Below are 27,670 nucleotides of genomic sequence, written 5' to 3'. Positions count from 1 at the left end.
AGCTAAGGATTAAAGTTACTAAATAATGACATGCATTTGAGTTTCAGAAAATGCATTCTAACACAAATCCTGTTATTCTAGCAATTTTCTAAATGTGTCCTTATTTTTGAACCTTTGTCCCCAACATTGTAACAGGCTTTGTCCAGACTTCTTGTGCTAAGAGATTGAGAGGTATGTTTTGTGTGTATGTTTTGTGTGTGTGTGTGTGTGTGTGTGTGTGTGTGTGTGTGTGTGTGTGTGTGTGTGTGTGTGTGTGTGTGTGTGTAAGAGGGAGGTAGCATATGCCTCAGCTGTCTAGGTTTTTGCAGACTGTCCAGATGTCTGCCCCATATTCCTCCTAAAAAGGATTGAAGTTGCTAAATAATGACAGACATTTGAGTTTTAGACATCATATCCTTTAGAAAAATGCATACTAACAGAAAACCTGTTATTCTAGCAATTTTCTAAGTTTGTGAGAGTAATATTTATAATTTGTCCCTATTTGTTTTAGTCTTTGTCTAGATTTCTTGCACTAAGAGGTTGAGGTGTGTGTGTGTGTGTGTGTGTGTGTGTGTGTGTGTGTGTGTGTGTGTGTGTGTGTGTGTGTGTGTGTGTGTGTGTGTGTGTGTGTGTGTGTGTGTGTGTGTGTGTGTGTGTGTGTGTCTGTGTGAGAGAGAGAGAGAGAGAGAGAGAGAGTGAAGTGCCCTAGTTAGAGTTAGCAGGTGGAATTTATTTTCAAGTACATTTTCAAAGGAATTGTGAGCTTCAAGGGAAGAGAAGTTTACTGCTGCTCATGCTAAGTCTGCTTAAATGACCAACTGTTTTGTTTAACAAATGGTATCACTGTTGTGGTATACAATTTTAAAGCAGTGTTAGTAGAACAACAGGTAGCATCCTTACATCTTGATGCAAAGGGCTATAGGTTCTACTTCCACAGCATGTAGATTTGTATTTTAAGGGAGTGGGGTGCTGCAGTCCTGAGTATGTCCTCCTTTGGATGAGATGCCTAGTAACTATGAACCCTTTTTTTTTTGGTTTGCCACCCATTCCGTATTGCAATAAACCAGCTTACCATTTTTTTAATGAAATATGGACAACTTATTCTACAAGGGCAGCAAACACTGAATTTGTAGATGAAACACTGAACTATAAAGTTGTTTTCTGCAACAACTTCATTAGTTTCAGATCACTTTAATGTGGAATTATTCAGATGACTTTTAATTCTGCAGAGATTGTGCATATCGACTGATATTGGTGGATTGTAATGACAGAAGTTTCAGTAGCCTTTTATGGCTAAAATGTTCTGAATTGGGCAGTTTGTCATTATTGGTTCATAATGTTTTTTTTCATTGCTTACTTTAAAAATGTTCAAAACTATAAATTTAAAACATACTCTAACAAGTGGTGCTGTATTATACAAGGGATATAATTCATTTATAATATATTATAATTAATGCAAACAGGAAGGTGAATCAAAGAACCTTTGCATGGTCCTAAAAATGTGTGCAAAGGGCCTATGATTTGAAAACAGCCCAAAGGTAAACTTTAACCCACCACTGGCCAAATGCATTTTCTTTGAATGTGGGTTCCAATGCTGTTTCAGTGAATGCGAGTTTCAAAGGCAGATACATTTTAATGCTAAGTCTGTTTTCATTGCAAAACTATTGCTTTGTTAAGCAAATGTCTATCAGTGTTTGTGCTATAAAATTTGAAATACATTTGTAAATTTAATCCAAATATATGTAGTCATTGTAGCACAGTATGCACACTGAGAGTTTTGATCAGTGTTTATGGCAACTGGGGAGACATAGCCAAGTAATGGGACACTGGAATGGCTGTATGGGAGGGTGAGTGGGGAGACTCCCCCGCAAAAAATCCTGCGGGCTCCCCTGTCTGGGGGTCAATCCAATTACCTTGAAAAACAAATAAGTTAAAAAAATAGAAATATATAAATACATATATTTAGATCCATCCATCCATCTAGCCATCCTCAACCCCTTTTCCCATTTTGCACATGGGGTCCGGGTGTCACTTCAGCAATGACAATCATCTCGAGCCAAGGTTTACACCGCTGGGTGGCTAGCTGTACTGCAGTATTTTATTCGTACCCCACACTCGCACACACATACTCTCAACTACGACCAATTTACAGTGTCCAGTCCACCTACTGCATGTCTTTGGAATGTGGGAGGAAACTGGAGCACCCGGAGGAAACCTACATGAACACAGGGAGGAAATGAAGACTTCACAAAGAAGGCACCCCAGCTGAGAATCGAACCAGAGAACCTCTTGCTGTGAGTTGCATTTGTGTTCTTATTGGTTAGTGTGAATGTGCATGTGTGTGTGTGTGTGTGTGTGTGTGTGTGTGTGTGTGTGTGTGTGTGTGTGTGTGTGTGTGTGTGTAAGGGACAGATTCCTGAAATGACATATACACTTCTGTAAGGCTGATATAAATGAATCTTCAAAGGGCAGGTACATAAGCAATGCTTTTAAGTTCCTGAAACAAAACATCAGTTTAAGTTCCGAACACAAAACTTCAGTATACAAGGATGACAAAACTTATGGAACTGAATATGCAGCAGAAATGTATTCATTTTTTTTTTAAAACAATAAAGCGTATTAATAAGAAAGGCAGTAATTTTAATAAACAGAACATTGATATATCTTCGTATTTCCGTAGAGCTGTTGGGCAAGATTCACAGAAGGGCACTATAAGGTACAGTGGAAGATTTATTCTGGACATTTAGGCCTCATCTGTTTGTTCCCTAGCAACAAAATGTCGGAAATGACAGCAATGATACGCCAGGAAATCAATTCCTGAGAGTGTACTTTCTTCAGAACTTGCTGTTCCTCATTAGCATTGCATTCTTATTAAATTCAGTAAATCCAGAACTCTGCTTTTCAGATAAGTAGTTCAGTTGCTGGGAGATGGCCATAAGGCAACAAGCAGTAAACAAAGAAAGATTTCTGTGTCAAGACTAGCACCAGACTAAACGTTGTATCCTGGAAGTACAGTTTAGAAATGTCATTTCCAACCCTCATTTCTGTGGCATAATGCCATGTGGCACTTGTCAGTGTAAATGTTGGGTTGTATTTGTGATGACTACAACATAAGTGATTAAGTTACAGATGTCAGGATAAAAACAATCATTTTTTAATCAAGTTTTGCCTTAGATAGGAACTGGTAGTTGTCGAAAAATGATCCATCATAAATTTGGTGATTTCCAATGATTTGTGGGGAGTTTGGTAATATTGTCCTGTTAGAATAGTAGGTTCCAAACAAAAGTAGTGATATTTTGCATGCTTTGCAGAAGAAGAAGAATTGCCTTTATGCAGAAAATAGAAAAACATTTGAAAGTTTGGGATTGTAAAAAAAAAAAATTGTAGCATGTACATCAAAATGAAAAGTCATAGTTTATATTTGCACATGGTAGTTTTTGAAAAAGAATTTTGTGTGAGATTCAGAGACATGGTTTAAAGTAAGTAAGGTCATTACACGGAGAAATATAGGGTAAAGGTTAATGCTAATTAAGAGTCTGATATGTAGAATGATTATAAAACCAGTACTTTGCTCAGTCTGTACCTCAAAGGCAAAATAAACTACTTCAGCAAATGAACTTTGTAGACTAAAGCAGAATGAGCATACAGCAAATGCAGGTCACAAACAGCTGTATGTGTACCAAGGCTGTTCAGAGGACTTATCGACTCACCAACTGGAGAAAGTTCACAGTGGCCTTGCAATCACGAGTTATCTAAAATATATGGACTGAAATACAGACATAGATATACATATGAATACTCCCATATATGCATATAAATGCACACATTTGCACACATATATGAGATAAGATTTCTGCATTGCAACCTTTGTAGCAATATTCATTCATTTTCTGTGAGGAGCATACACGTAAATAAGCATTTTTGTAGGAGGGCAAGACCGCTGCACTCCCTATGTGAAGGACTTCCCCCAGCCCCCTTGCTTAAATATATTGTCTCCACAGTGATACAGTAGTGCGGAAAAGTGAAACTAGAGACTATCTCTCACACTTTCCTTTTGCAAAGGCTGACTAATATGGTTCTGATACATAACACGTTAGAATAGTTCAAAGGTTATCTGTTTAAATGACAAACAAGCAGTAAAAATGGTCCCAAGCAGTTTCTACTTTTCGTTTTCTTTTCCCAATAGTATAGATGTTCCACAAGGCGCAGTACTTGGATCAGTTCTGCTCAGTATCTTTGTAAATGACATGCATGCCAAGATTGCTGATGCCACTGTAGTACCATCTGGTGATGACTCCACTGCTATCTGCATGGCTAACTCTCTCAGTCAGTTATAACAATCCAAACAGATTAACCTTCAAAGTCCAGAACATTGGCTTAAAGACTCAAATATTTTATTAAATGCAAATAAAACTAAACTACTTATATTTGGCTGCGGTGAAATTTCAGGTACTTCACAAACAACACACCAATTAAACAAGTCTCCCTTGCCATTATTTTAGGTATAGTCAAAGATCATAAGTCATCCTTCAAAAACATATTGAGTATGTAACCTCAAAAATAGAAAAAGTTGGGCATGTTCTATAAATCAAAACTCTGCCTAACAGAAACAGTGCAATTAAACACAGCCCACTCTATTACCTGCATTATTTGATATCTCCTCTATCATTACTAATATTCCAAACATCTATCTACATTAGTTAGAACAAACACAGTAAACTGTAAAATACACTGGTAATGTCCCCAATAAAACTAATCATTGTAAAGCAATTTACAAGATTAATTGGCTAGAGCTAAAGTACCTTTTAACATTTATCCAGTTAAAACACGTAAATAAAATTCTGTATGAGAAACCGGCTCATCTCCTCAGACACTACAAACTTTAATAGACCAAGAGAATGAAAAAACACATAATATTCCTGTACATGTAAAGAGATAGTTATCTGTTTACATGTGCAGGAATATTATGTGTTTTTTCGTTCTCTTGGTCTATTAAAGTTTGCAGTGTCTGAGGAGCTGAGCCGGTTTATCATTTACAAGTTTTTGGTGTCACATTGTGTCGGCTTAAAATTCTGTATGAACCCACCAGGCTGAGCAAGGAGAAAATTACAGTCGGCTGCCTGTTGGGTGCCAGGATCTGCCACATAACGCATGAACTCAAGTCACTCCATAGCAAGTACAAATACAACTCTGTCATTGTCCATGTTGGAGTGAATGACTTGAGACGTACCTCCCTGGACTACATGAAAAGAGACATGGAAAAGCTCTCGGATTATGTGGCCCAGGCAGGTATGACCCTAGCCGTGAATAGCATCCTGCCTTCGCCTAGAATGATACAACAGTATATGGACAAACGATTGACTTCAACAATTGGCTAAGCTTCTGGTGTCATTCAAAGGGGATCCAGTATCTGTCTGCCTGGGGCGACATGATCGACAGACCACAATGCTTTGCCAGAGATGGCCTGCATCTGTTACCCCTGGGATTCAGGTTACTGGCTTAAGCTCTTGCCACCCCTATAGTGCCTTTTTTAGGCAAGGTTCAAAGGACAAAACCACTACCATAACAGATACAAGCATGCAAAATCTGAAGGTAATGCTACTCAATGCTAGAAATCTAAACCTCAAAATGCACTCTCTTGAGGCACTCCTAAAAATGGGGAACATCGATATCTGTGCAGTAACTGAGACCTGGTTCAAGACTCCAGAGAGCACCCCTGCAATACCGGGCTACAACTCTTACCACACTTTTTGACCACCGAACCAAGACCGAAACACTAAAAGTGGAGGAGTGTCCATATTCACCAAGGATATTCATACCTCCAGGCTAGTTGCCCAACACAATGCATTTGAAATTCTCCAGGTGCAACTAACACTAGGTAAGACTGCAATCCAAAGTGTAGCTTTCTACAGATCCCCCACCATGCCCCAAGATTCTCACTACACCTTTCTAAACATACTGGAAAATATTAAGATACAACCAAACACCCTAATACTGGGTGATTTCAACTACCCTGCCATTAAGTGGGAAAACTACTTGGGTACCAACACCTTTTCCCAACTGTTCTTGGAATTCATAAATTCCAACGCCCTGGATCAACTAATCCATTGTCCCACCAGGGGCTCCAATATCCTAGACATGGTCATTACCGACAGGAGAGATAGATGCTCCAGACCAGTGGTCACCCCCTCATTGGTCAGGTCTGACCATAAGCAAATCACTCTTGACATCCACATCCCACCCCTACCACCCCCCCCCCAGTAAGGAAACCTCTGTAAAAAACTTCCCCAAAGCCAAGTCAGAAGTGACAAACTTCATGGCACCCATGCAGACTGAAGCTGAAGGTTCGACTGCTGAATCCTACACTAAGGCACTGTATGAGCACATCCACTCGTGCATGAATCCTGCCATTCCAAATAGAACCAAGATACTCTCCTCCAAAAAAGGAAGCCAATCTGGTGGTCCCCTGCCATAAGCAAGCTATACAACAGAAGGTAGAAACTGTTGCAGAAAAGAGGAAAATCCCAGGATGCAAAAAACTCCCTTAACAGCCTCAGTAGGAAGCAGAGATTCCTCATAAAATCCTCCAAAGCTAATTATGAAAATAAAATTGCCAAAAATTCCAAAGACAACCACAAGGCATTCTATAGTTATGTCAAGAATCAAAATGGCAATGCTCAGATTTGCTCTGAACTACAACAGAATGGCATTAAATATACTGATCCCAAGGATATTGCCAATATCCTGGCAGATCGATTTAGTGCCATATTCACCCCCCTCTCACCCCTTAAAGAGCCCATCTCAGTACTAAAAGTTTTCCAAATTTTGGTAATCATGGCCACACAGGTAGAAACCTCACTCTCCAAAGCTAAGAATACAGCATCCATGGGACCAGGTGACATCCTGGGCTGTGTACTACATGAACTCCAAAATGAACTGGCACCTCAACTAAGTGTCATATTTAATCATAACCTCACCTCAGGCTTCATGCCCACCGAGTGGCGCACAGCTGCAGTTATCCCACTCCACAAGGGGGAATCCACCTTGGATCCCAGGAACTACCGTCCCATCAGTCTGACAAGCCTGATCTGCAAGGGCATGGAATGCATTATCATGGAACTTATAAACAAAGACATTGGCAACCTTCAAACACTGGACTCCACCCAATTTGGGTTTGTAAAGAGCCTATCTTGTCTCCTGAACCTGATTGACTGCTTCAAATCAGTCTCCAAAGTTGTGGACAAGGGTAAGTCGGTCCATACAGCCTATCTGGACCTCGCCAAGGCCTTCGACACCATCCCCCACTCTGGAATCATAGATAAACTTACTAAGCTGGGCATAAATCCCTATCTCACTCGATGGGTTGCCAACTGGCTTACTAACAGAACCCAGACTGTAAAAGTAGCTGACTCCAAATCCAGCTCCAGACAAGTGACAAGTGGAGTACCTCAGGGTTCAGTCCTGGGACCGCTCTTGTTTGGCATCTACTTCTCTGAAGTACAGGCCAACACAAAGGGACTCTGGCTAACAAAGTTCGCAGATGACTGCAAACTGGGAGCCATTATTGAATCCCCAAATGATGTGGATATTCTACAAAAGGGCCTTACAGAAACAGATGCTTGGTGCCAGAGCCATGGGCTCAAGCTTAATGCCAAGAAATGTATAGTTATCCACTTTGGGAAAAAACATGTACCCATGAATTACCACATAGGTGGCAGTACACTAAACACCAAAAGTGTGATGAGAGACTTAGGGACACAGGTGGACAGTGGTCTCACCTTTGATAACCGCATCACCACAACAGTCAGGAAATCCTTCTATGTTGCACACCTCATCACTAAGGGCTTTTCATCCAGAAAAAAGGAGGTTATTGTCCCACTGTGTTCATCCCACATTAGGCCCATTATAGAGTACAATGCCCCGTTTGCTATGTACCTCACAAGACAGCTGCAACACCTGGAAAGGCTGCAGAAATACCTCACTAAAAGAACCACAGACCTAAAGCAGATGCTCAATGCTGACCGTCTAAAAAAACTCCAGCTATACTCTGTGGCATATCGTCTTCTCAGAGGCAATCTCTGCTTAACATACAAAGCCATGTCAAACCCTGAACTGTTGGACATGCTCCACTTAAAGAAATCCCAATCCCTTAGAGCCACATGCTCCAGGGATCTAAACCTTGTCATCACAATGAACAAAACATGCTGGAGGGATAGGTTCCTGACCCAGAGACTCCCCATACCTTGATGATTGGATGGGAGATAGGAAATTCACCCTGGGGATCTCATAAGTCACCCTGCTAGACAGGGGTCCAGGGAAGTAAATATTGTGGGAAGAAATATCCGCTGAACTGTTTGGCTAGGCTTGTATAGGCCCTAGGGCCGATAGCCTAGTACCAACCTATGAACCTAAGTAGATGCCACCCATCTCTAATTTGCTTGCAGAATATATGCCTCACAGTGACTTAACATCTCAGACCCAATACTTCCTATTAGTTGTTAAATCAGCCAACTACTTTGGTAACTCTTTATACTCTGTTCATGTTAGGCAAGCTGTGGAATTCCATCCCAGACCTTAGACATGACAGTAAACATAAAACACTTCTGTACAATACAAAAACCTACCTACTACTTGTATCTGTCCTTGTACCCATGTTTCATCTCCATCCATCCTATCTCCAGCTCCAGTCCTCCATGTTTCTCTCTTTCTTCCTGCACATCCTTTAGCCATATATTGTCTACATTCTTAACCCTATATTTAACTGTCATATACTGTTCATTTATTTGTAACTTTCATTACTGATGCTTTCTATTTATGTACATATCTATTTTGTAATTGTTTTGTTTATGTATTCAAAATTTTTTTTTTTGTTATATCTGTTAACATCCAGTAGCATGTTGTATAGCTGTGGAGCTTGTCTCCCAGGGCAGAAGGTCGGGTTATTTACATTCAACAAATGGAAAGTAAATAAATACAAATAAATAAAATATATCAAGGCCTCTCAGACATGTCTGGGAAGTTTTATATAGAGCAGTGGTATTCATACCTCTCAACCTCTTAAAGCAAGAAACCTGGACAAAGCCATAAATAATGGGGGAACAAAGGCCCAAAATTAGGAACAATTTTTAAACATTGCTCTTACAAGCTTAGAAAGTAGATAGAGTAATAGGTTTTGCATTAGTGTGATGCCCCATCACTGGCCCAGTAATCAAGGAGCCTCAATCCTCACCACTGGCAACAGTGGAAGATGTACACACTGGGAGAATGACAAGTATATACACACACACACACACACACACAGTAAAGTGCAATTTCCTTTAAGAGCACTCGGAGACCACAGTCAGTCTGGGGCTGGTTTATCTCTCTTCCTCCAGATCCCCAATAAGACTCCCCACTGACACAACTATAGAGTTGAGATCTCAGCTGAGTGACCAAGCCAAAACCTCCTGCACACTTTCTGTCCAGCCAGTGCTTTGTGTCCCCGCCCAAGTAGCTGAGACACACACTCTTTAAGATTTGATTTATACACACACACATACATACACACACACACACACACACACACACACACACACACACACACACACACACACACACACACACACACACACACACACACACACACACACACACAAGGCTGGCACAGGTTTTCTAGCTATGCCCCCTTCTGCCCAGACTATAAGGTAGTTTTCACTGCCACCAGCCACTACTTATACTTTAAGGCCCTTAGCAAAAGGTGTCCAATCTTGCTGTGTAATGTTACTATTAATCCAAATGGTAGTTTGACCAAGAGCAAGGCTATTAGGAGTGGCCTGCACAGTGTCACCAAATAGATATGCAAGTACTCTAAGAGCTTAAATATCTCTAGGCAGACCAGCTACAATGAAAGGTTTAACTATATTTAATAATAAACGAGTGAACAAAGCTCCAGACCACCAAGAACACAAGCCCAAAAGTTCCTTCCTTAACGCGTTTTTTATTTTACACAAGTAAAAGTAGCGTTTTCGCCACAAGCACAGTGTAGCTTCTTCAGAGGATTTTGAAAGTGTACAAAAAATGAACTCCCTTTTTATATAGGAGTTACAAATTACTTAATTAAAAAGACACAGTCAACGATCTCGCTTGCTGGTGCATTTACACATTAAAAGGGCAATCAACATACAAAGAATAAATGCTTTACAAGACAAAAGTCTTATGCATATGCTATATACATATTAAACAAAATAAACTACAAGTGTTTAAACAAACCAAGTGCAAAATATATGCATGTGTAAATAATCTAAAACAAGAATGGCAATATAATACAATTGTATAGAATAATTTAAAATATAAATGACTAAAAATGACATCATGCCATTCACTCAAACAGACTTTAAGCAATGAAAAGTAATAAAAACGTTCAATTATAAAACAGAAAAATAATCTAATAATTTTGAAAGTACACCAATTCGGCAGTACTAACAACACGAACTTACTTTAACTAAAATACTGTCTTTTGGTATAACTAACTAAACAAATTAGTTCAAGCAATGCTTGAATGAAGGGCTGGTCCCGAAGGGGCTTAGGAGTGCTTTCTCGCCATCAAGTCTTATCGATAGTGGTGAATTTTTGTTGGACTTGAAGTGCCTTTTCCAGAAACAGGGTTTGCAACTAATAGAGTTACTAGTCAAACATTATTCTTTGTGTATTGATAATTTAACAAAAGAAGTATGTGCCTTAGATGAGGAAATTAAGTCTAATGTTGCTTTTTCTAAATTCACCTTTGATTATGCACGTATCTTTTCAAGTATTGATACATATCTGGTTAAAATTAAAACCAACAAATCAAAAAAACTACACAGAGATAGGTTGGCATACTCAAATGAGAAGGCCTATCCTAAGTTAAGTAGCAACAAACAGACTGTAAATGTGGACGATTTGTCTACACAGTCAGATGGAGAAGAAATGGAAACTTTTCCCAATAATAATTTTGATAATTCTAATACTGAGGGTCAACGGCCTTTAAGGAGAAGTAATAGAAATAAAGAGAGACAAGAAAACAATAAGGATGGAAATACATTTATACCTACTGCTAGTAACAATCCGGGCACTTCTAGAAATTCAAATTCTAACAATTCTTTTTTAGGGTACAGCAACAACAAACCCCGTCAGAGGGGGAACAGGAATTGGAAGCACTGAACCCGCCTGAAAGGGCGGTTATTAATGGTCTGCCTACTATTTTGTTTAACGCAAATGGTGATTTTAAGATCTACAATTTTTCTGCTCTTTCGTTAGAGCCAGAGCTTGTTGAGCTTCTAGCTTTAGGTAACACCTTCGTTCCATCTAGTAGATGTGATGTTGCTAGGGTCTTGTTAGATCTAAAATGCTATGTTAGGAAACTAAATTTAAAATTACTATTTAATGACATCCCAGGCGATGTCAATTTGAAATTAAAACTGTCTAGTGTTTTTAATCCACCTTTACATGTAGCCTTAAAAATATTTGAATGTGCTTGTGAGTTAGATATTAGGCACATGGATAAGTTTTCCAACTCAAAGTCTAACAACATTTTTAACATTTCTAAAAATCAACTGGCAGCTCTGAACAAATTACGGTCTTCTGCAGTCAGGATTATTAAACCTGACAAAGGGGGTGGGTTGGCCATTTTTGAACAAGCTGATTATGTGGAAAGAATGTACAAAGTCCTTGATTCCCCGGCTTATGAAGCTTCTTCTTTAAATGAAATGAATATTTGTTCAAGTAGAACTAGGGGTTATTTCAGGGACTTGTTTATAAGTGGTAGAATTGACATGGACACTTTTAAATATATTGATATTTTGAATTCTAAAACACCTGTCTTGTTTGGTATACCCAAAGTCCACAGAAATCTGGCCAGCCCCCCAATGAGAGCACTAATAGATGGTAGATCATCTATTTCATACCCTTGCTCTAAGTACATTGACTTTTTGCTTTCGAAGTATGTCAAACTCATCCCGAGCATTTGCAAAGATTCCTGGTCCTTTCTTTCCAACTTGAATGGGGTTATATTAGAAGAGACTACAAACTTTCTTACCATCGATGTAGTCGATCTATATACATCTATTCCCCACCAGGAAGCACTTGAATGGGTCGAACTCCTTTTGTTTGAATTGGGTGCCCCCAAGAATGACATTAACAACGTTACTGAGCTATTAGACATCATCTTGTCTTCAAACTTTTTTGTGTTCGATAATGAAGTCTTTGTCCAGAAACAGGGTGTAGCTATGGGCTCACCCTGTGGTGCGGCTTTGGCCAATTTATTTATGGCCTATTGGGAAAGGCACTTTGTATTCAACAATAAAGATTGGAATGACAGGTTGTTCTTTTATACATGCTTCCTAGATGATGTGTTTATTTTATTTAAGGGTGACTCATCAATGGCACATTCCTTTGTTGAGTATTTGAACTCAACAACAACCTTTTTAAAATTCACTTACCGATTTGATACTGACTCAACTGATTACCTTGATGTTAGTTTGTCAAGGCTTCCAATGTCTGGTCAGCTTAAAGCGGTTATTTTTAGAAAGGCTACATATGTGAACTCCTTCCTCCACTTCACTAGCTCTCACCCACTAAAACAAAAAAGAGCCATAGTGAAAGGTCAACTGGTGAGGGCGGCAAGAATGTGTAGTGAGGTGTATGACTTCTTGTTGGAAGTAGCACGCCTGAAAGAGTACTTCTTACATCGTGGTTACCCACTGGGTTTAGTGGATGATCTTATTAACGAAGTGTCCACTAAGAGAAGGGATGGTTTTTATAAACCCCTTCTTTTAGTGCCACCCACAGTCGAAGTGGTTTCTGAGCATGTAGCTAGTGTCTTTTCACCCATGTCACTAGCTTGTGTTACAAATTCTGCTACCGAAAATCCACCACAAGAACTCATTTGTAGTTTTGTCACGACATATAATATAAACTCTGATGCTATCTTGGGCATTTTAACCAAGAATTGGTACTTCATTTCCACACATGCGCTGTTATCTGACAAACTAGGGGGTCAAACCTTGTGTTGTTTTTAGGAGAGGGAGGAATATGAAGGATTTATTACAATGCGCTCCCTTAGGTGACTCCTTTAATAGGATTAAAGGGTCATTTCCTTGTGGCTTCTGCAATTGGTGCAATCTCATTAAGTCAGGTAGCTCATTTGAAGTTTCAGATAGAAAATATCTTATTAAGTATAGGATTTGTTGTGATACAAAATCTATAATCTACCTGGCCTTTTGTACATGCTGCCCTGCTTTCTACATCTGTAAGACGGATAGAAAATTTAAGGAGCACATTTACCAGCATCATTATGCAATTAAAAATAACAAATGCGAAAATGCATTGGCTAAGCATGTATTTAACAATCCGGGCCATGCATTTTTGTTTATGGGTATTGACCATGTGGCTCCTTCTATTAGGGGTGGTCCTACTTCTATACTACTTGAAATACGTGAACTTTTATGGCAGTTAAAACTAGACTCTTTTAATACACCGGGGCCAAATGAAAGTTGCAATATAGCCCCAGTGTTAAAGTATAAAGCATATTTGAGATGACATTCAGTATTTCAAAATCTCTTTGACTGAATGTTTAACCATTTGGCTTATTTTTTGTATTGAGTACTGATAGTGCTTATAATTTATACAGTTTACAATATAAGCCATCTTGTGTACATCTAGTATATACACATTTTGTGTATAGGGTGTATGTTTTTTGCACTTGCATACTAATTTGTTTAGTTAGTTATACCAAAAGACAGTATTTTAAGTAAGTTCGTGTTGTTAGTACTGCCGAATTGGTGTACTTTCAAAATTATTAGATTATTTTTCTGTTTTATAATTGAACGTTTTTATTACTTTTCATTGCTTAAAGTCTGTTTGAGTGAATGGCATGATGTCATTTTTAGTCATTTATATTTTAAATTATTCTATACAATTGTATTATATTGCCATTCTTGTTTTAGATTATTTACACATGCATATATTTTGCACTTGGTTTGTTTAAACACTTGTAGTTTATTTTGTTTAATATGTATATAGCATATGCATAAGACTTTTGTCTTGTAAAGCATTTATTCTTTGTATGTTGATTGCCCTTTTAATGTGTAAATGCACCAGCAAGCGAGATCGTTGACTGTGTCTTTTTAATTAAGTAATTTGTAACTCCTATATAAAAAGGGAGTTCATTTTTTGTACACTTTCAAAATCCTCTGAAGAAGCTACACTGTGCTTGTGGTGAAAACGCTACTTTTACTTGTGTAAAATAAAAAACGCGTTAAGGAAGGAACTTTTGGGCTTGTGTTCTTGGTGGTCTGGAGCTTTGTTCACTCGTTTGTTTCTTGTTTTTTCGTATCTTGTCAGTTTTATATTTAATAATAAATAATAAAAGAACAAGAAAATATCCAGTGAACAATCACAGTTACTTCAGAGATCAAAATCACAGGAAATATTTAAAACAACATTGCAGGACAGTCTCAGATAAATAAAAGATCTAAGCTATAATTTACTATATTCCTAACTGTATAGAAGAAAAATTACTGTACCCTAGACTTACTCATAGCAAGGCAAGTGTGGTGAATGGAACTTCTAGCTGATGTTGTCAGGTCATAGACAAATACAGAATGCTCTAACTCTCTCAGCGAGTTCTTAAATTAATATCTTAGATATTGCTGCTGGGATGCTTGCAGCATGACATCACTTCTTGTCATCTAACTATCCGAGGTGAAACCCCCCACTGCAGCTGGTAACATTTAGCATCTGTCTGTGAAAATACATTAACAAGGACTTCTCTTAGACCTAAGGCAAATGGTAGAAGTTGTAAGTTGTAAAATAATTTACATTCTTCCATATCTAAAGACAACACAAAAAAATTCTAGTTTTAGACATTATGTCTCCTGTTGCACTGAAACTGAAAGATAACATCTCTTTTATGGTGCAGTTATAAAATAATTTCAACTATTTTCTGAAGTTTTGCTTGTTAACCTTCTACGTGCCAATTCCCACTGCTAAAACATATATGTTTACTCAGTTATAATAGATTATATACATTTTTGTTCTTTTCAGTAGGGTACACTGTGGATACTTTTTTAAGCTCAGTACTGTACAAACCCTTTTCACACACACTTCTGTACCAGCAGTTTGATATACACATAACATACAGTTCTAATACATTTGTAACACAAGTATCTAAATCAATGTTGACATTCACAACTGACATATAATCATTTACAAAATTCCAGACAGCTGTTCTGGCAGTATCTCCCTCCATCACACTTCTATATAAATCATATTAATATTCACAATGACATATAATTATTTACAAAATTCCATATAGCTAGCCTGACAATATTTCCTTTTGTGACAATTAGCATGTTTTTTCTGAAGGGTTTGCAGTCTGAAACTCAAATGTCTGTCATAATTTTCTGACTTAAATCTTCAATGATTTGCCAGTGATTTGCTAGAAAATCACTGGACCAAAAATATAAGGCAAAATCTGGACATTCTGCGAACATCTGTACAGTTGAGAGATATGATGGCATTTCTATATAAATTCTGTTGTTGCAGAAGAAGGACAGTAAGATAGCCCTTGCAAGGGTGTCAGTTGTTCAGCCAGAGTACTTCAAAGGGAGGGAAGTACTACCAAATTGTCAGAGTGTTGGTGAGTTCTATATATATATAACACCCAGAACTACCGTTATAGGTGAGTAATCAATTTTCCCATTCATTACCATTGTAGACGCTATAAATGCTGATTTGAAAAGTTATAATTCATTTTTCAGAGTTTCTAAATGCCAAAATTCAATAATTATTAGTCATAATTTAACTTACAGTTTGCAACTAGAAATAAGTATACATCATTTTCACTTATCTTTAGCTGTTAATAGAAATTGCATTAATCTTCTTATGTAAACTTTTGGTTTGTGGAGTGCCTGAGAAATTATATAGTAAATATATCAGTATAAAGAGTCTCTAAATAATACATTTCACTCAAAAAATTATAGAAGTAGTGTTGTCTTTAGATATTTTAGGGTTACACTCTCAGTTTTCAGTTGGAAGACCATAGAGATATATCTAGTAGAGATAAATCTTGCTAGTTAGGAAAGATACCATAAAAATATATTTGATAATGATGTATTTATTTTTGTTCTTGTTCAACAGGGAAGAAGAACTCCATATTGCTTCACAAGGTTCAGCATGACCTAAATTCTGGTGTCTTTAATAATCGGGAAAATGAGATTATCCAGGAAATTGTCAAATATGACCGAGAGATGGTTCAACAGGTAGAACTTCAGAAGTCAAATGCCATGATACAACATGTAATTCAGCCACAGGTGACCTCTGCCGTTGCTTCACTTCAGCAAGCAGTTGCTATGAGTTTCTGTCCTCAGATGGCAAGTACCAGGGTGGTACCTGGTATACTTCAGTCTCCAAGGATGCCAAGGCTTTTGCAGCCAGCTCAAAGCATATTGGGCCCATTATCAGTTTCACCAGTTCAGCAACAACCACCTCTGTTACATCAAATTGCCCCTCCTCTTCCAGCCAGCACCTTTTCCAGTGCAGTTCCCAGTCCTCCAGTCCAAAGTCCTTTAGCTAGTCGGACATTCCAGTATAGTTCACAGGGTAAATCAGGTTCTCAGCTTTCCTTGACACAGCAGAGGTCATCTAGCCCTCCTCAGCGACCAGCAGCCCACAAGAGCACACAGGCCTTGCACACTAGTAGTCTGAGTCAAGATGCAAGGCTACTTTCAGCATCTCAGCCTTCATTGCCTCGTGATGTCTCCCAGACAATGACCCCAAGCCCACCACAATCAATGCGTGAGTCTGCAACTTCAATAGGTAGCCAGATTTCAGCATCTCCCAGTGCTGCCTTCCAACCTACAGCCAGAGCGGTAGGCTCACCAAGGATGTCTCTACCCCATCAAGTGTCTTCTGGGGCAATTTACACAGCACAGTCTCCACCCCCACCAGCAGGAATGGTGGCTGTACAAGAAGACTCTAGTACAAGTAGAAAGGACTCCGTAATTAGTGCACCAGACACCACGGACCCTGGGAAATCTCGGCTGTCATGCAACTTGTGACCAGACTTTTGATATTGTTCATTTTCTTTCCTCATTTCCTGTGGACTCGCATAGCTAACAGGAAGTCACAAATTCCTACAAGGAAACATAGACCTATGCAGGTTAATAGCCTGAGTTCAGGGAAGTGATACTTGTTTCAAAAAGTAACCCTGATACGTTATGAAGCATTGCCCCTACGTGGACCTTGCATTCACACACACTGAGTATGAATACAGATAGACTTAAAATTCAGTAACTAGGAGTAGTCCTTATACAATACTTTACCTGTTTGCAAATGTTATAGAAGGGGAAATTCTTTCCAGACGTCAGTGGTGTGGACTTGGAAAGATTAGCATAGGGCCTAATCAGGAAGGTCTTAAGCATTAATGCAAGTATTTTGTGGCACATGTTTTGGTGAGTATAAGCCAGGAGTCACTTGTAATACAGGAATTATACTGGCTCATAGTGTGCATCTTTGTTAATGTTAAGGAAATAGGAAAAAGCAGCAAACAGCTGTATTTATATGCAGAATGCAGTGATTAATCCAAATGTGTGAGCATTTATGGTATTTATTTTGTAACATCTGTTAAACCAAAGTTAGTTTCCATTAGCTTCAAAGTTTTGGAGTAAACAGTTAGCATTCAGTTGGGTTTTGAACCAAAACCAAAAGCAAATCTTTTTTTAATGTACTGCTGAAGCCATAGTGTGTCTTTTTGCCATTACAGGGATATAATAACAAAACTCCATTTAAATACAAGTGCACTGAATAAGTCATGTAATGCTTTGATGCTGACTGCTAAAATAAGGTGTTGCCATGTTTCTAGTTAATGCTGCAGGCTTTTCTTGTTTTGTGGAAATGATTGGTTGTAATTGTTTGTTGAAAACTATTGTCCATGTTTAATTATAGCAGTCTGCCAAATGCCCTGTCAGGTGTAACAGCTAGCATACTTTTCAGCAATGCCTAAAATGCACCCAAGAGGAAAATAGCTGCACATGTATATATAAATGAGACGATCTTGGACTCGAGTGTCCTCTTGCTGACAAACATTGGTTGTCTGTCTTTCATTACATGCCTCCTGTTTTGACTGGTCATTAATGCACTTTGTGATTGGCTGGCTTGCTCTTTATCAGCAATAGTACTTTAAAAAAACTCTTTACAGAGATCATTGTATGTTAGTACTACTTCTTGAAATCCCCAATGCTTTAAAATATATATAACTCCACAAAGATTCGGAGATCTTGTTATATTCTGAAGTAGTGTCCTCACTAAATCCAAGCCAGCTCCAGAAATGAACATCTTTTTCTAGTTACTGCCCTTTTTTCGTGGCTGGATAGCTGAAAAAAGTAAACTATGTCTTTTGAAACAGACCAGAGTAGGAGTGGGCAGTGTTAGCATAATGGTCAAGAACTTTACCTTGCAAAAGTAATGTATAGAGTTTGGTTCTGACATCTGGTTATTGGCTAGGCTTGTAATAGTTTTCAGACTGTTAGCTTAGTATTTGTCTGTGAACCTGTAATGAAGGTTTTTGATTTTATAATTTTTTTCCTCCAAGGTTAGTAACTGTTTTTATTCTGATGGCTGTTGAAGTATGAATCAGGTCTATTCTGTTTAATAATTTGTCATTCATTCTACTGTGCTGTACAACAGTCAGTCTTCTGCCAGCAGGTATCAAGAAATTCATCCATCTGTACATCCATCCACAACCCCCTTTTCCCATTTTTGCACATGGGGTTAAGTGTCACTTCAGCAGTGACAATCATCTAGAATCAAGGTTTACACCACTGGGTGACTAACCCTGCCACATTAGTTCTTCCACACCACACTCATACCTATGGCTAATTAGGGTGTCCAGTCCACTTACTGCATGTCTTTAGAATGTGAGAGAAAGCTGGAACACCTGGAGGAAACTCACATGAACACAAGGGAGAATGTGCAGACTCCACACAGAAGGCACCCCAGTCAGTAATCGAACCAAGGAGCCTCTTGTTGTGAGGCAACAATGCTATCCACCATGCCACTGTGCTGCCCATCTATCAGAATTGCTTGTTTCAGACAGTTTAAAGGCAGTGGGTCTAAAGGTGTTAGAAATGTCCTGCTAATATTGGAAATTTTTCCTTGTTCTCTCTTCTCTTAGTATGTTTGGCTGTAGTCAGACATTGTGCGCCACTGTACTATTGCTGCCTTCTCCAAGCCATTTCCTTTATTAGTTTTGCACTGATTGGGGTAATAGTTGCACAAAAAGGTGTGTGTGTGTGTGTGTGTGTGTGTGTGTGTGTGTGTGTGTGTGTGTGTGTGTGTGTGTGTGTGTGAGAGAGAGCACACAGCACATTTCTTAAACTGGTGTTGCAGCAATAGATAATACATTTTTAATCTTCAGAAATTGATTTGCATCCTCTACCCTCAACCTCATGTCCTAAGTTTGGAAATTAAGGTCTACAAATCCACTTTACTGAACATTATAGAAGCAGCAGAAACACTGACAAGAAAAAAAAATGCAATCCTTGTAAAGCAGACTTAATACTGCTACTGTATGTTTTGGAATAGTGGTAAAGAGAGATGCACTTGGGGAAAGCACTGCACTTGGTTGCCTGTTTTGTACACTGAGAGCTGCTGTAAGATGAGGAAAAGGACTCTGTGATACTAAGACTGCAAATGATGAATCATGGATTACTGTCTGATCATACAGGAAACAGCCTCAACTTCCTTAGTACTTTCTTTTATCATTTAATTTGTAGCAGAATGTTGACTCTGGGAGAGAAACATTTATCTTTGTAAAGATTTAAGATGCAAAACAATTCAGTTTTGTTTCAGGAGAAATAGTATTAGACCCCAAAGACTGACATTAGTTAAAATGGGTATCCTCTAAATCGCCATAGATATGTTTGTGGTGCTTGATATTGTTTGTGTTGTGTGTGTTTGTCCTGTGATACACTGACATCCTGTCCAGCATCGATGTTGGTTTTCTGCCTTTGGAGCATTTAGTTACTGATAAAGGCAACTCTCCTATGACCATGAATAAGACAAAGTGTGTATTGGAAAAAGAATAAATGCATGAACTTCAGAACTGACTTATGACATTGAATGTCAAGGGATACAGATTGCTTTGTGCTACACTGCTCTCCCTGTGGTACTCAATATTGAGACAGATACCTTTCTTCATGTCTCACTGGTGTCCCTGTCAAGCTAAGTTTTGAGGCATGAGCGTTACTCTATGCAATGCCAGGGTCCACGAAGTAATGAGTATTTAGACATATGCCTTACTTTGTGACACACTGCTGTCCCTATGGTACAGAATGTTGAGACATGTTGCTTACTTTGTGGCACACTGACATCCTTATAATAATGGGTGTTGAGACATATGCCTTACTTTGCAGCTGTTGTACAGAGTGTTAAGGCGTTTTCCCTACTTTGTGGGACACTAATGTCCCTGTGGTACTGAGTGTTGAAGCCTGTGCCTTTCTTTGTGACAGACTCTTGTTCCTGTGGTATAGAGTGTTGAGGTGTATACTTTACTTTGTAGCACATAGGTCTCCCTGTGGTACTGAGTGTAGAGATATATGCCTTTCTTTATGGCACAGTGGTGTCTATGTGGTAATGAGTATTGAGACATGTGCCTTATTTGTGGCACACTGTTGTCCCTGTGGTACTGAGCATTGCAACATATGCCTTACTTTGTGGCACACTTGTGTGTCTTTGGTACTTAGTGTTAAGACATATGCCTAACTTTGTGGCACACTGCTCTCCCTCTGGCAAAGAGTGTTGAGGCATGTGCCTTACTTTGTGACATATTGATGCCCCTGTGGTAATGAGTAATGAGGAATGCACCTTATTTTCTGCTAGACTGTTGTCCCTGTGGTACTGAGTAGAGACATATGCTTTGCTTTTTTGTCACTGCGGTGTTCCCCTGGTTCTGAGTATTGAGGAATTTAGCCTGTTTGGTACTACACTTGTGCCTTTGTGGCATTGAGTATTGAGGTGATTTCTTAACTTTCTGCCACAGTGATAGCAAGTGATACTTACTGTTTTGGTATGTGCTTTACTTTGTGTTACAGTGGTGTTTCAAATTCAAGGCTAAAGCTATGCCGACAGGGACAGCTGGAGAGAAGAGAGATGAGTGAAGATGCCACATCCATCTTAGGGGAGGGTTAGAAGGTAGAAGGTAGAAAGGATACAGCATCCCCTTTTGTGAACAATTCCCACCTAATGATAGAAGTCATGCTGTTCAGGAAATCATAGATGACACAGTGATAGCTGCCTCCATCCTGGGAAGACAGACATAAATGTATATACACCACAGTGATGCAGTTGCACATTTTTACAGAGATGTTTGCAGAGCAGCTGGATGGCACCTATGCACCACAGATTTTATACCCAGCTGATGGAGCAGATCATTAGCGGATCAGAAGTTAACTGTTTAGGTTTTAAGTCGATAGATGACACATGACCAAGCTTATTGTCTGAATATAGGTAGAGAGGTACAGTATGAAGTTCCCCCAAAGTGAACCCTACTGCTACAGTGGCTGTGGGTGATGTGAACACAGCGCTGAATATATTTAACACCACTCAATGGGTATCTTATCAGCTGGCCAAAGATGAGCTCTGTGGAGTCCAAGATAGACCAGGAAGCCCTTGACAAAAGGGACATTTGGCAGGTGTTGGAAGTATCTAAATGAAATTGAAGTAATTTCAGTACTATTTGTTCACAACACATTGAAATTAATTCAATGATGAAATGATATATAGTGGTCTGTATTCATTGCTGTATAACTCTAAAAATCTCATTGAACCAAAAAAAAAAAACTGCTGAAATTACTTTCTTTCATCACTTCAGTTCAGATGTTTGCTGTTTTATACTGTTTCTGTAATGGTGATGACATCAGTTTCTTACAGAAGAAGATTAAATAATCAATTCTTCCAAGTGTCACATTCTTCAGGAGTGTTTTTGCTATTTGTTGTTGTAGTTGAGAAACATAATCAATTTCATATTGTTGTAATGAAAGATCAACTGTCAATGAAGATAAATGTGAGGCGTAAACATTATCTTTCCCGGCAGCTTTGCACCTCACCTTGGGTCTGTGTACTGCACTTTCTGTGGACTTTTGCCTTGCAGGTGTTACAGCTTACATCTGCACTTGCACGCATGTACACTGAGGACTGTGCACCATCATGCAGTAAAATAATCTATAAAACTTTGTTACTTTTAGGCCTAAGTAATTCATTTGAGCATCTCTCTCTGCTAGTACTTAAGTGCAATATAATTAAAAAGAAAAAGCTGATCTGTTTACTACGCTTGTGTGTTCTGTAAAATATTCCTTATCATTGCAACAAGTGTTTGTTAAGCCAATAAATACTACTCATAAAGCCTGGATTAAAGTACACTGAACACCAAGACATCTTTGGCACAAGTCAAACTTAGTGTGATAAGTTAAGGCAAATGACTAAGGCCCGTGAGAGTACAAAGCCAGAAGCCACCAAAATCAGAAGCCTCAGTGTGATTACAGGAGAAAAGCAGGAGGCAATGATTAAAGCAGGAGGCAATGATTAGTGAGGGACTGGTGTAACATATTGTACAGATGTATCCCATGGTACTTGTAATGATATTGAGTTCTTGTAGTATCCGAATTTATGGCCTTGTGAAGTCAAAGCAGCAAGCTGCTAATGTGTTGGATTTGACTTCCTCTAGCTTTACCGGCTGAGTGAATAACCTTGAGTAAACCTTGAGCTTTTAGGACATTCCTGAAATGAGGGACTTATGCCTACCAGCTCTTACCTGTCTAGAACAATTAGCACCTATCATGTTGGTCTGAAGATGGCTGTGCTGACTCCCATTGTTACACTAATGCTGTGTAGTATACCACCCAAGTGAGGGAAGTGATAGGACAGGGTGCTTTTATAAGCTTCTACAGGCTTTGAATTTCTACAGAAGCTTTGAGCAAATTAGGCCTTCCATGCCTGGAGAAAAATTAGGGATAAGCAAGAAAAAAGAACCAGAATATGTGCTACTAGTAGAAGACCATTAATAGCAATGCATTTGACAGGCCACACAGCATAAAGACACAACATTCAAAGCATCTGTTATGCTGCACAACAAATCTGTACCTTTACTTTTAAGTACTTCAGCAGATTTCCTTTGCATTAAATGTAGAACACTGCACAGCAGGAGCTTCACAGAGGTATTGGCTTGTGTTCTGAACGAGGCTGAGCTGACAAATTGTCATTTTTGGGAAGAATTTATAGTCACTTCAGTATTAAGAATATTCCATGAAAGGACAGATAATAACATGCTACTTGAGGTTTACGCCTTACAATTGAGAAAACTGAGCAGCATCTAATTCTGCAGTCAGGCATGGAAAAACAGAACAAAGCTTTTCTTTGAGGAAAATGTTCACTTCTGAAAGTTTGCATTGTTTTTGTAATATCATATAAATCTAGTCCATGAGGTATTTTTTTTCTTTCTATTTAAAGAAACTTTGAAATTAATGTTGCAGTTGCATGCATCGTAATCCCTATTTATGCGTTACTCCAGTATTCACACATATACAGACATACACTAGTCCAGTAACAAGCCTTTTCATTACACTAGATATGCTACAGTCAGCTGCAGCACAGAGTTTCAAGTCTACAAATCTAGCAGTTCTGCATTTGAAACTGAGACACCATACAAACTAGTCACATCTCCATAAATCACAGACTGCACCTTGAATCAAGATTAGAAGGAGTCTGCTTTTTCTTAGCCAAAATTTATAGGAAAGAATAATCTAAAATATTTCACAACCTCCAGGCCAAACTGAATTTGAATTAATAATTATGTGTTTAAGACTGGAGTGCATTTTTTATCTGTCACACTATTTAAGTAAGGGTGACAAGGGTGTAACAATGACCAGTGTCTGGTGTGTCATGTTGAGGTATTTTCTCATCACTGCTGTCATCAGCAACTCACAGCCATAGAGAAGTGGGCTGATACCAGTGCTACGTATACATAATCTGATAATAGCAATGGGGAGATGGACTTTGTGTTTACTGCCTTCTAACTTACTGACATATATTCTTCCCTGATTAAGTTGTTTTTCAGTAGAATCTTAGCAAGTAAAACGTTTAAGCAGTTTTTACTGTATCGCCAGCTAATAGACATAAGCTCACTGTATCACCTAGGTATACATAAATAACATTAAATGAAATATTTGTCATAAAATGTCTGTTATTTTACTTTATAAACAAAGTAGTCACCTGGGCCCTAAATATAACTTTTTGAATGTAGAACTAATGTATCAAGTGCTGTTTATTGGGCCTAGCAGTTTTTAAACACACACATAAAAGATAAGAAACATATATAGTAATAGCTGGGTACTGTAAGTAAACTATTTTCCTACAGTGGGTTGCAGGTCATGGTTGCCTCAAAAGGACTACACAAAATGGAATCCCACAGAAACATAACAACTGCTTGTCTCACTTGTTCTAGCCACCGTTGTTTATACTGTATACTGGAGCAAATAAAATAATTTCATTGAAGTGCCTGGCATTGCCACTGCTATATTTTTTCTTTGATAAGGGCCAGAAACAGCCTTCCCTTGGAATTTGTATATCATATTGGAATGTACTAAACAAGTTGTAAATAGTATGAATAACTTATAATGTTGTCCATGGATTGCTGGTGTGAGAAAAGACTTGTTAAGCACTTTTTGACATCTCATCAGTCAAGTTCAAGTGTTACACTTGGATATTAACTGCAATCAGTGGACACAATAGAAGAATCCACACTCAGCTTTAAAAATTAAATACTTCATTTAGCCTTTTTCTCTTTGAAGGCTGAATGAAAAGTTTAACAGGTTTAATCCATTTGCACTTCATGCCATTCCTTTGTGGTCACTGCTGTCTGTGAGGTAATGATGCATTACAGCTTTCAAAGCTGTGGAACAGGTTACACTTTTGCACATTTTTTTCTCTAATTTTTGTAGCACCTGGAAGCTGGAAGCAGGTACAGCTCCATGAATTATACAGAATTACATTTGGAGCTCTCTGAAAATGATCTATTTGTTGCATGTTCCCAACATGGATGTTAAAATTCACTTTTCATGCCTCACTCTTGAAGTAAATTTATTTAATGTCTGTGCCTTGAGCTTATAACAAGCTGGATATCATGGTAGATTTAATCATAATCCTCTCTGTGTAAGGAAAAACATTCTGAATGGAGTGAATCCTGTTCTACCACACAACTATATTAAGTAATATTCTTAGTTTTACTATTTTTTTCTTGACTGGTAAATGAAAAATAAACATGCATTGTAATTTAATGCTCATCCAGTAATTTCTTTCTACTAGCCAAGACAGCAAAGTAATTGATATCAGAACATGGTTCTGAGATTTCTTGTTTTTCATAATGTTGTCAGAAGTACATTGCACTCTCAGTGCTGAAGGCTTCAAACCTGTTCATAATGTGGCAAATATCTTGTGGTGAGCATTCCTTAACTGGGGAGACACGTAAGGAGATTAAAACAGAACAAAAGTGGTGATTCTCATACAAAATGAGAAAATCTGGGAAACATACTCACATTGACAAAGGCAGACCCAAGCTGCTTAAAGACATTTTTGAGTATATGAAAGTATAAGCTTGTACATCTTACTTAGAAATATTCAGATAAAATATCATTGCACAGCACTTACATGGGTGCCTGTTGGAATTCTGAGGACTACAATTGCAATTCTGTAAGTAGCAGAAGTGAAACTGGGAATGTGGCAGCCTGTAGTAGGTTGTGGTATCTTGGAATATTTCCCCCCACTATGAGGCACGTTGATGTCAGTGGTATTATACCCAGTTAGCAGGGCTATGAAAACCAAACCTCCCTTGTTTGGAGGCGCAAGGGGGCTTTGTTCCTTAAAAACACTTTAATGGTTTAAATAGTGGGTTTCAAATTTTAGTTTTTATTCGGTTTTTGTTTGTTTGTTTGTTTATTTTTCCAGATCACATCTCACACTCCTGGCAGGAAGCCCACATGCACATACGTAGCTGTGTAATGGCACTGAAGTACCAACAACTGTGTATCACAAACTACATCCAATCACTCATCTTACTTTTACAGTCATCTCCACACATGGAGAATGTCTTTAATGCTAAAGCCACTCATGACACAGTACTTACTAAAACAAAAAATCAAATTCAGTATTTTTCGGGTAGTGCCTGTTTTCCAACTGCAGTAATACTTAATAGAACTGGCCATTTGGGGTAGTGCCTGTTTCCAAGCTGCAGTAATTCTTAATAGAACTGGCCATTTGGCAAAGACCAAGTGTAGGATGGTCAGTAATTACAAAGTAATAGGCCTTCAAATTGCTAATTTGTCTACTCCATTAGGCCTAATGGTCATCGCCAGAACAGTCTTTTTTTTTTCAGTAATACAGTAAGGCATGCCGATTATATAATGCCAGTCCAGGTATTGGTCAAGTCAATATGTAAAGCTGAGTGCTTTAAATTCCCAGAAGTGATGCTATTACATAGCAGCACACAATCCTGGAATGACTTATTGCTCCTAAACAATGTCTCATTTTCAGTGATAGTATCATTGTTTTTACTGTAGCTGGCCTCGGCACAATTTTACTGTGTGATATGAGTTTGCCTGTGGTTCATTAACCAGTCTAATGTTTCTAATTTACAAAACTATAGTGTAATTACCAGAAATGCTCATTTCACATGGTGTTTTCTTACTGATATTTAACAGCAACCCACTATTATCATTTAAGTATTTTTAAAACTGCTGCATAAGTACAGAGCCTCATATCCACTGTTTGCAGCTGGTGCAACACAACAGAAAGAGATAGATTAAAATATGTATGTTGTTAAAGTCATTAACAACACCAAACTTTACTCTGCACATCTGCACATGCTGAGTCATTGTGCAGAATCTTTGTTTTGCTATTTCTCATCCAGTAGAAACCTTGGTGATTTAGTGAGATTCTCTTGAGAAATTAATCTGCACTGTTAAATAGCATTTCTCCGATAATGCATTGGTACTTGTTGTCTTTCCTTGGTCCTAAATATAAGATGAAATACCCTAAACCTAATATTAACTATTAACCGACTATGACTTTATTATGTCTAGTAAGTTCTCATTCATATTTGTGCTTGTACATTATGACTTTATTATGTCTGTCTAGTTTTTCATTCTGTTAATCATATGCATTTGGAGCTTTTCTCTATGAGCTTTCACTGAAAATGGGTACCTCATGACCCAGTCAGAGTTTCCCGTTAAACAAATGCCAAATAAATACATAAATAATAAAGTAACTGCTTCCTAATGTTGTGTTCATCTGATTCACCCTACCCGCCCAGAACTGCCAGCATTATATTCCTCTGAAGTGTTGGACAGAGCATCTGTTTTAATAACCGCAGTGGCTGCAGAAACAACTTCCTCTTCAGTTTCCAGGAAGTTAGCTGCTGTCATTTGAACAGATGCTGACTAAGGTAGTGAGAATAGATTGTCTTCCAGCTGTCATTCACCATTAGTCCTCAGACTGCTTTTCTAGGAAGAATCATGTATGAGAAATGAGGGAGACTAATGTATTAACAGAAAGGGAGGTAGGGCATTCTTTCTGTCGAGGATCAGTAGAAAATTGCTAAGATGTATGCCTTTAAGGTTTGAGATCT

General features: G+C 38.4%; 1 protein-coding gene across 1 annotated transcript in view; it reads left to right on the top strand.

The window, feature by feature from the left end:
- Positions 1–27,231, top strand: part of HCN2 (hyperpolarization activated cyclic nucleotide gated potassium and sodium channel 2) — a 963,160-nt gene extending 935,929 nt beyond the window's left edge. Inside the window, exon 8 of the mRNA XM_044053893.1 lies at positions 16,135–27,231. Coding sequence (XP_043909828.1) covers positions 16,135–17,054 — 920 coding nt within the window. The 3' untranslated portion in view covers positions 17,055–27,231. The remainder of the gene's footprint in view (positions 1–16,134) is intronic.
- Positions 27,232–27,670: the final 439 nt, after the last annotated feature.

The sequence above is a fragment of the Protopterus annectens genome, chromosome 13.part0 (assembly GCF_019279795.1).
Source record: "Protopterus annectens isolate FY-2018-M chromosome 13.part0, PAN1.0, whole genome shotgun sequence".
Classification (NCBI taxonomy): Eukaryota; Metazoa; Chordata; order Ceratodontiformes; family Protopteridae; genus Protopterus; species Protopterus annectens.
This window is presented reverse-complemented; position numbering and strand designations above follow the sequence as displayed.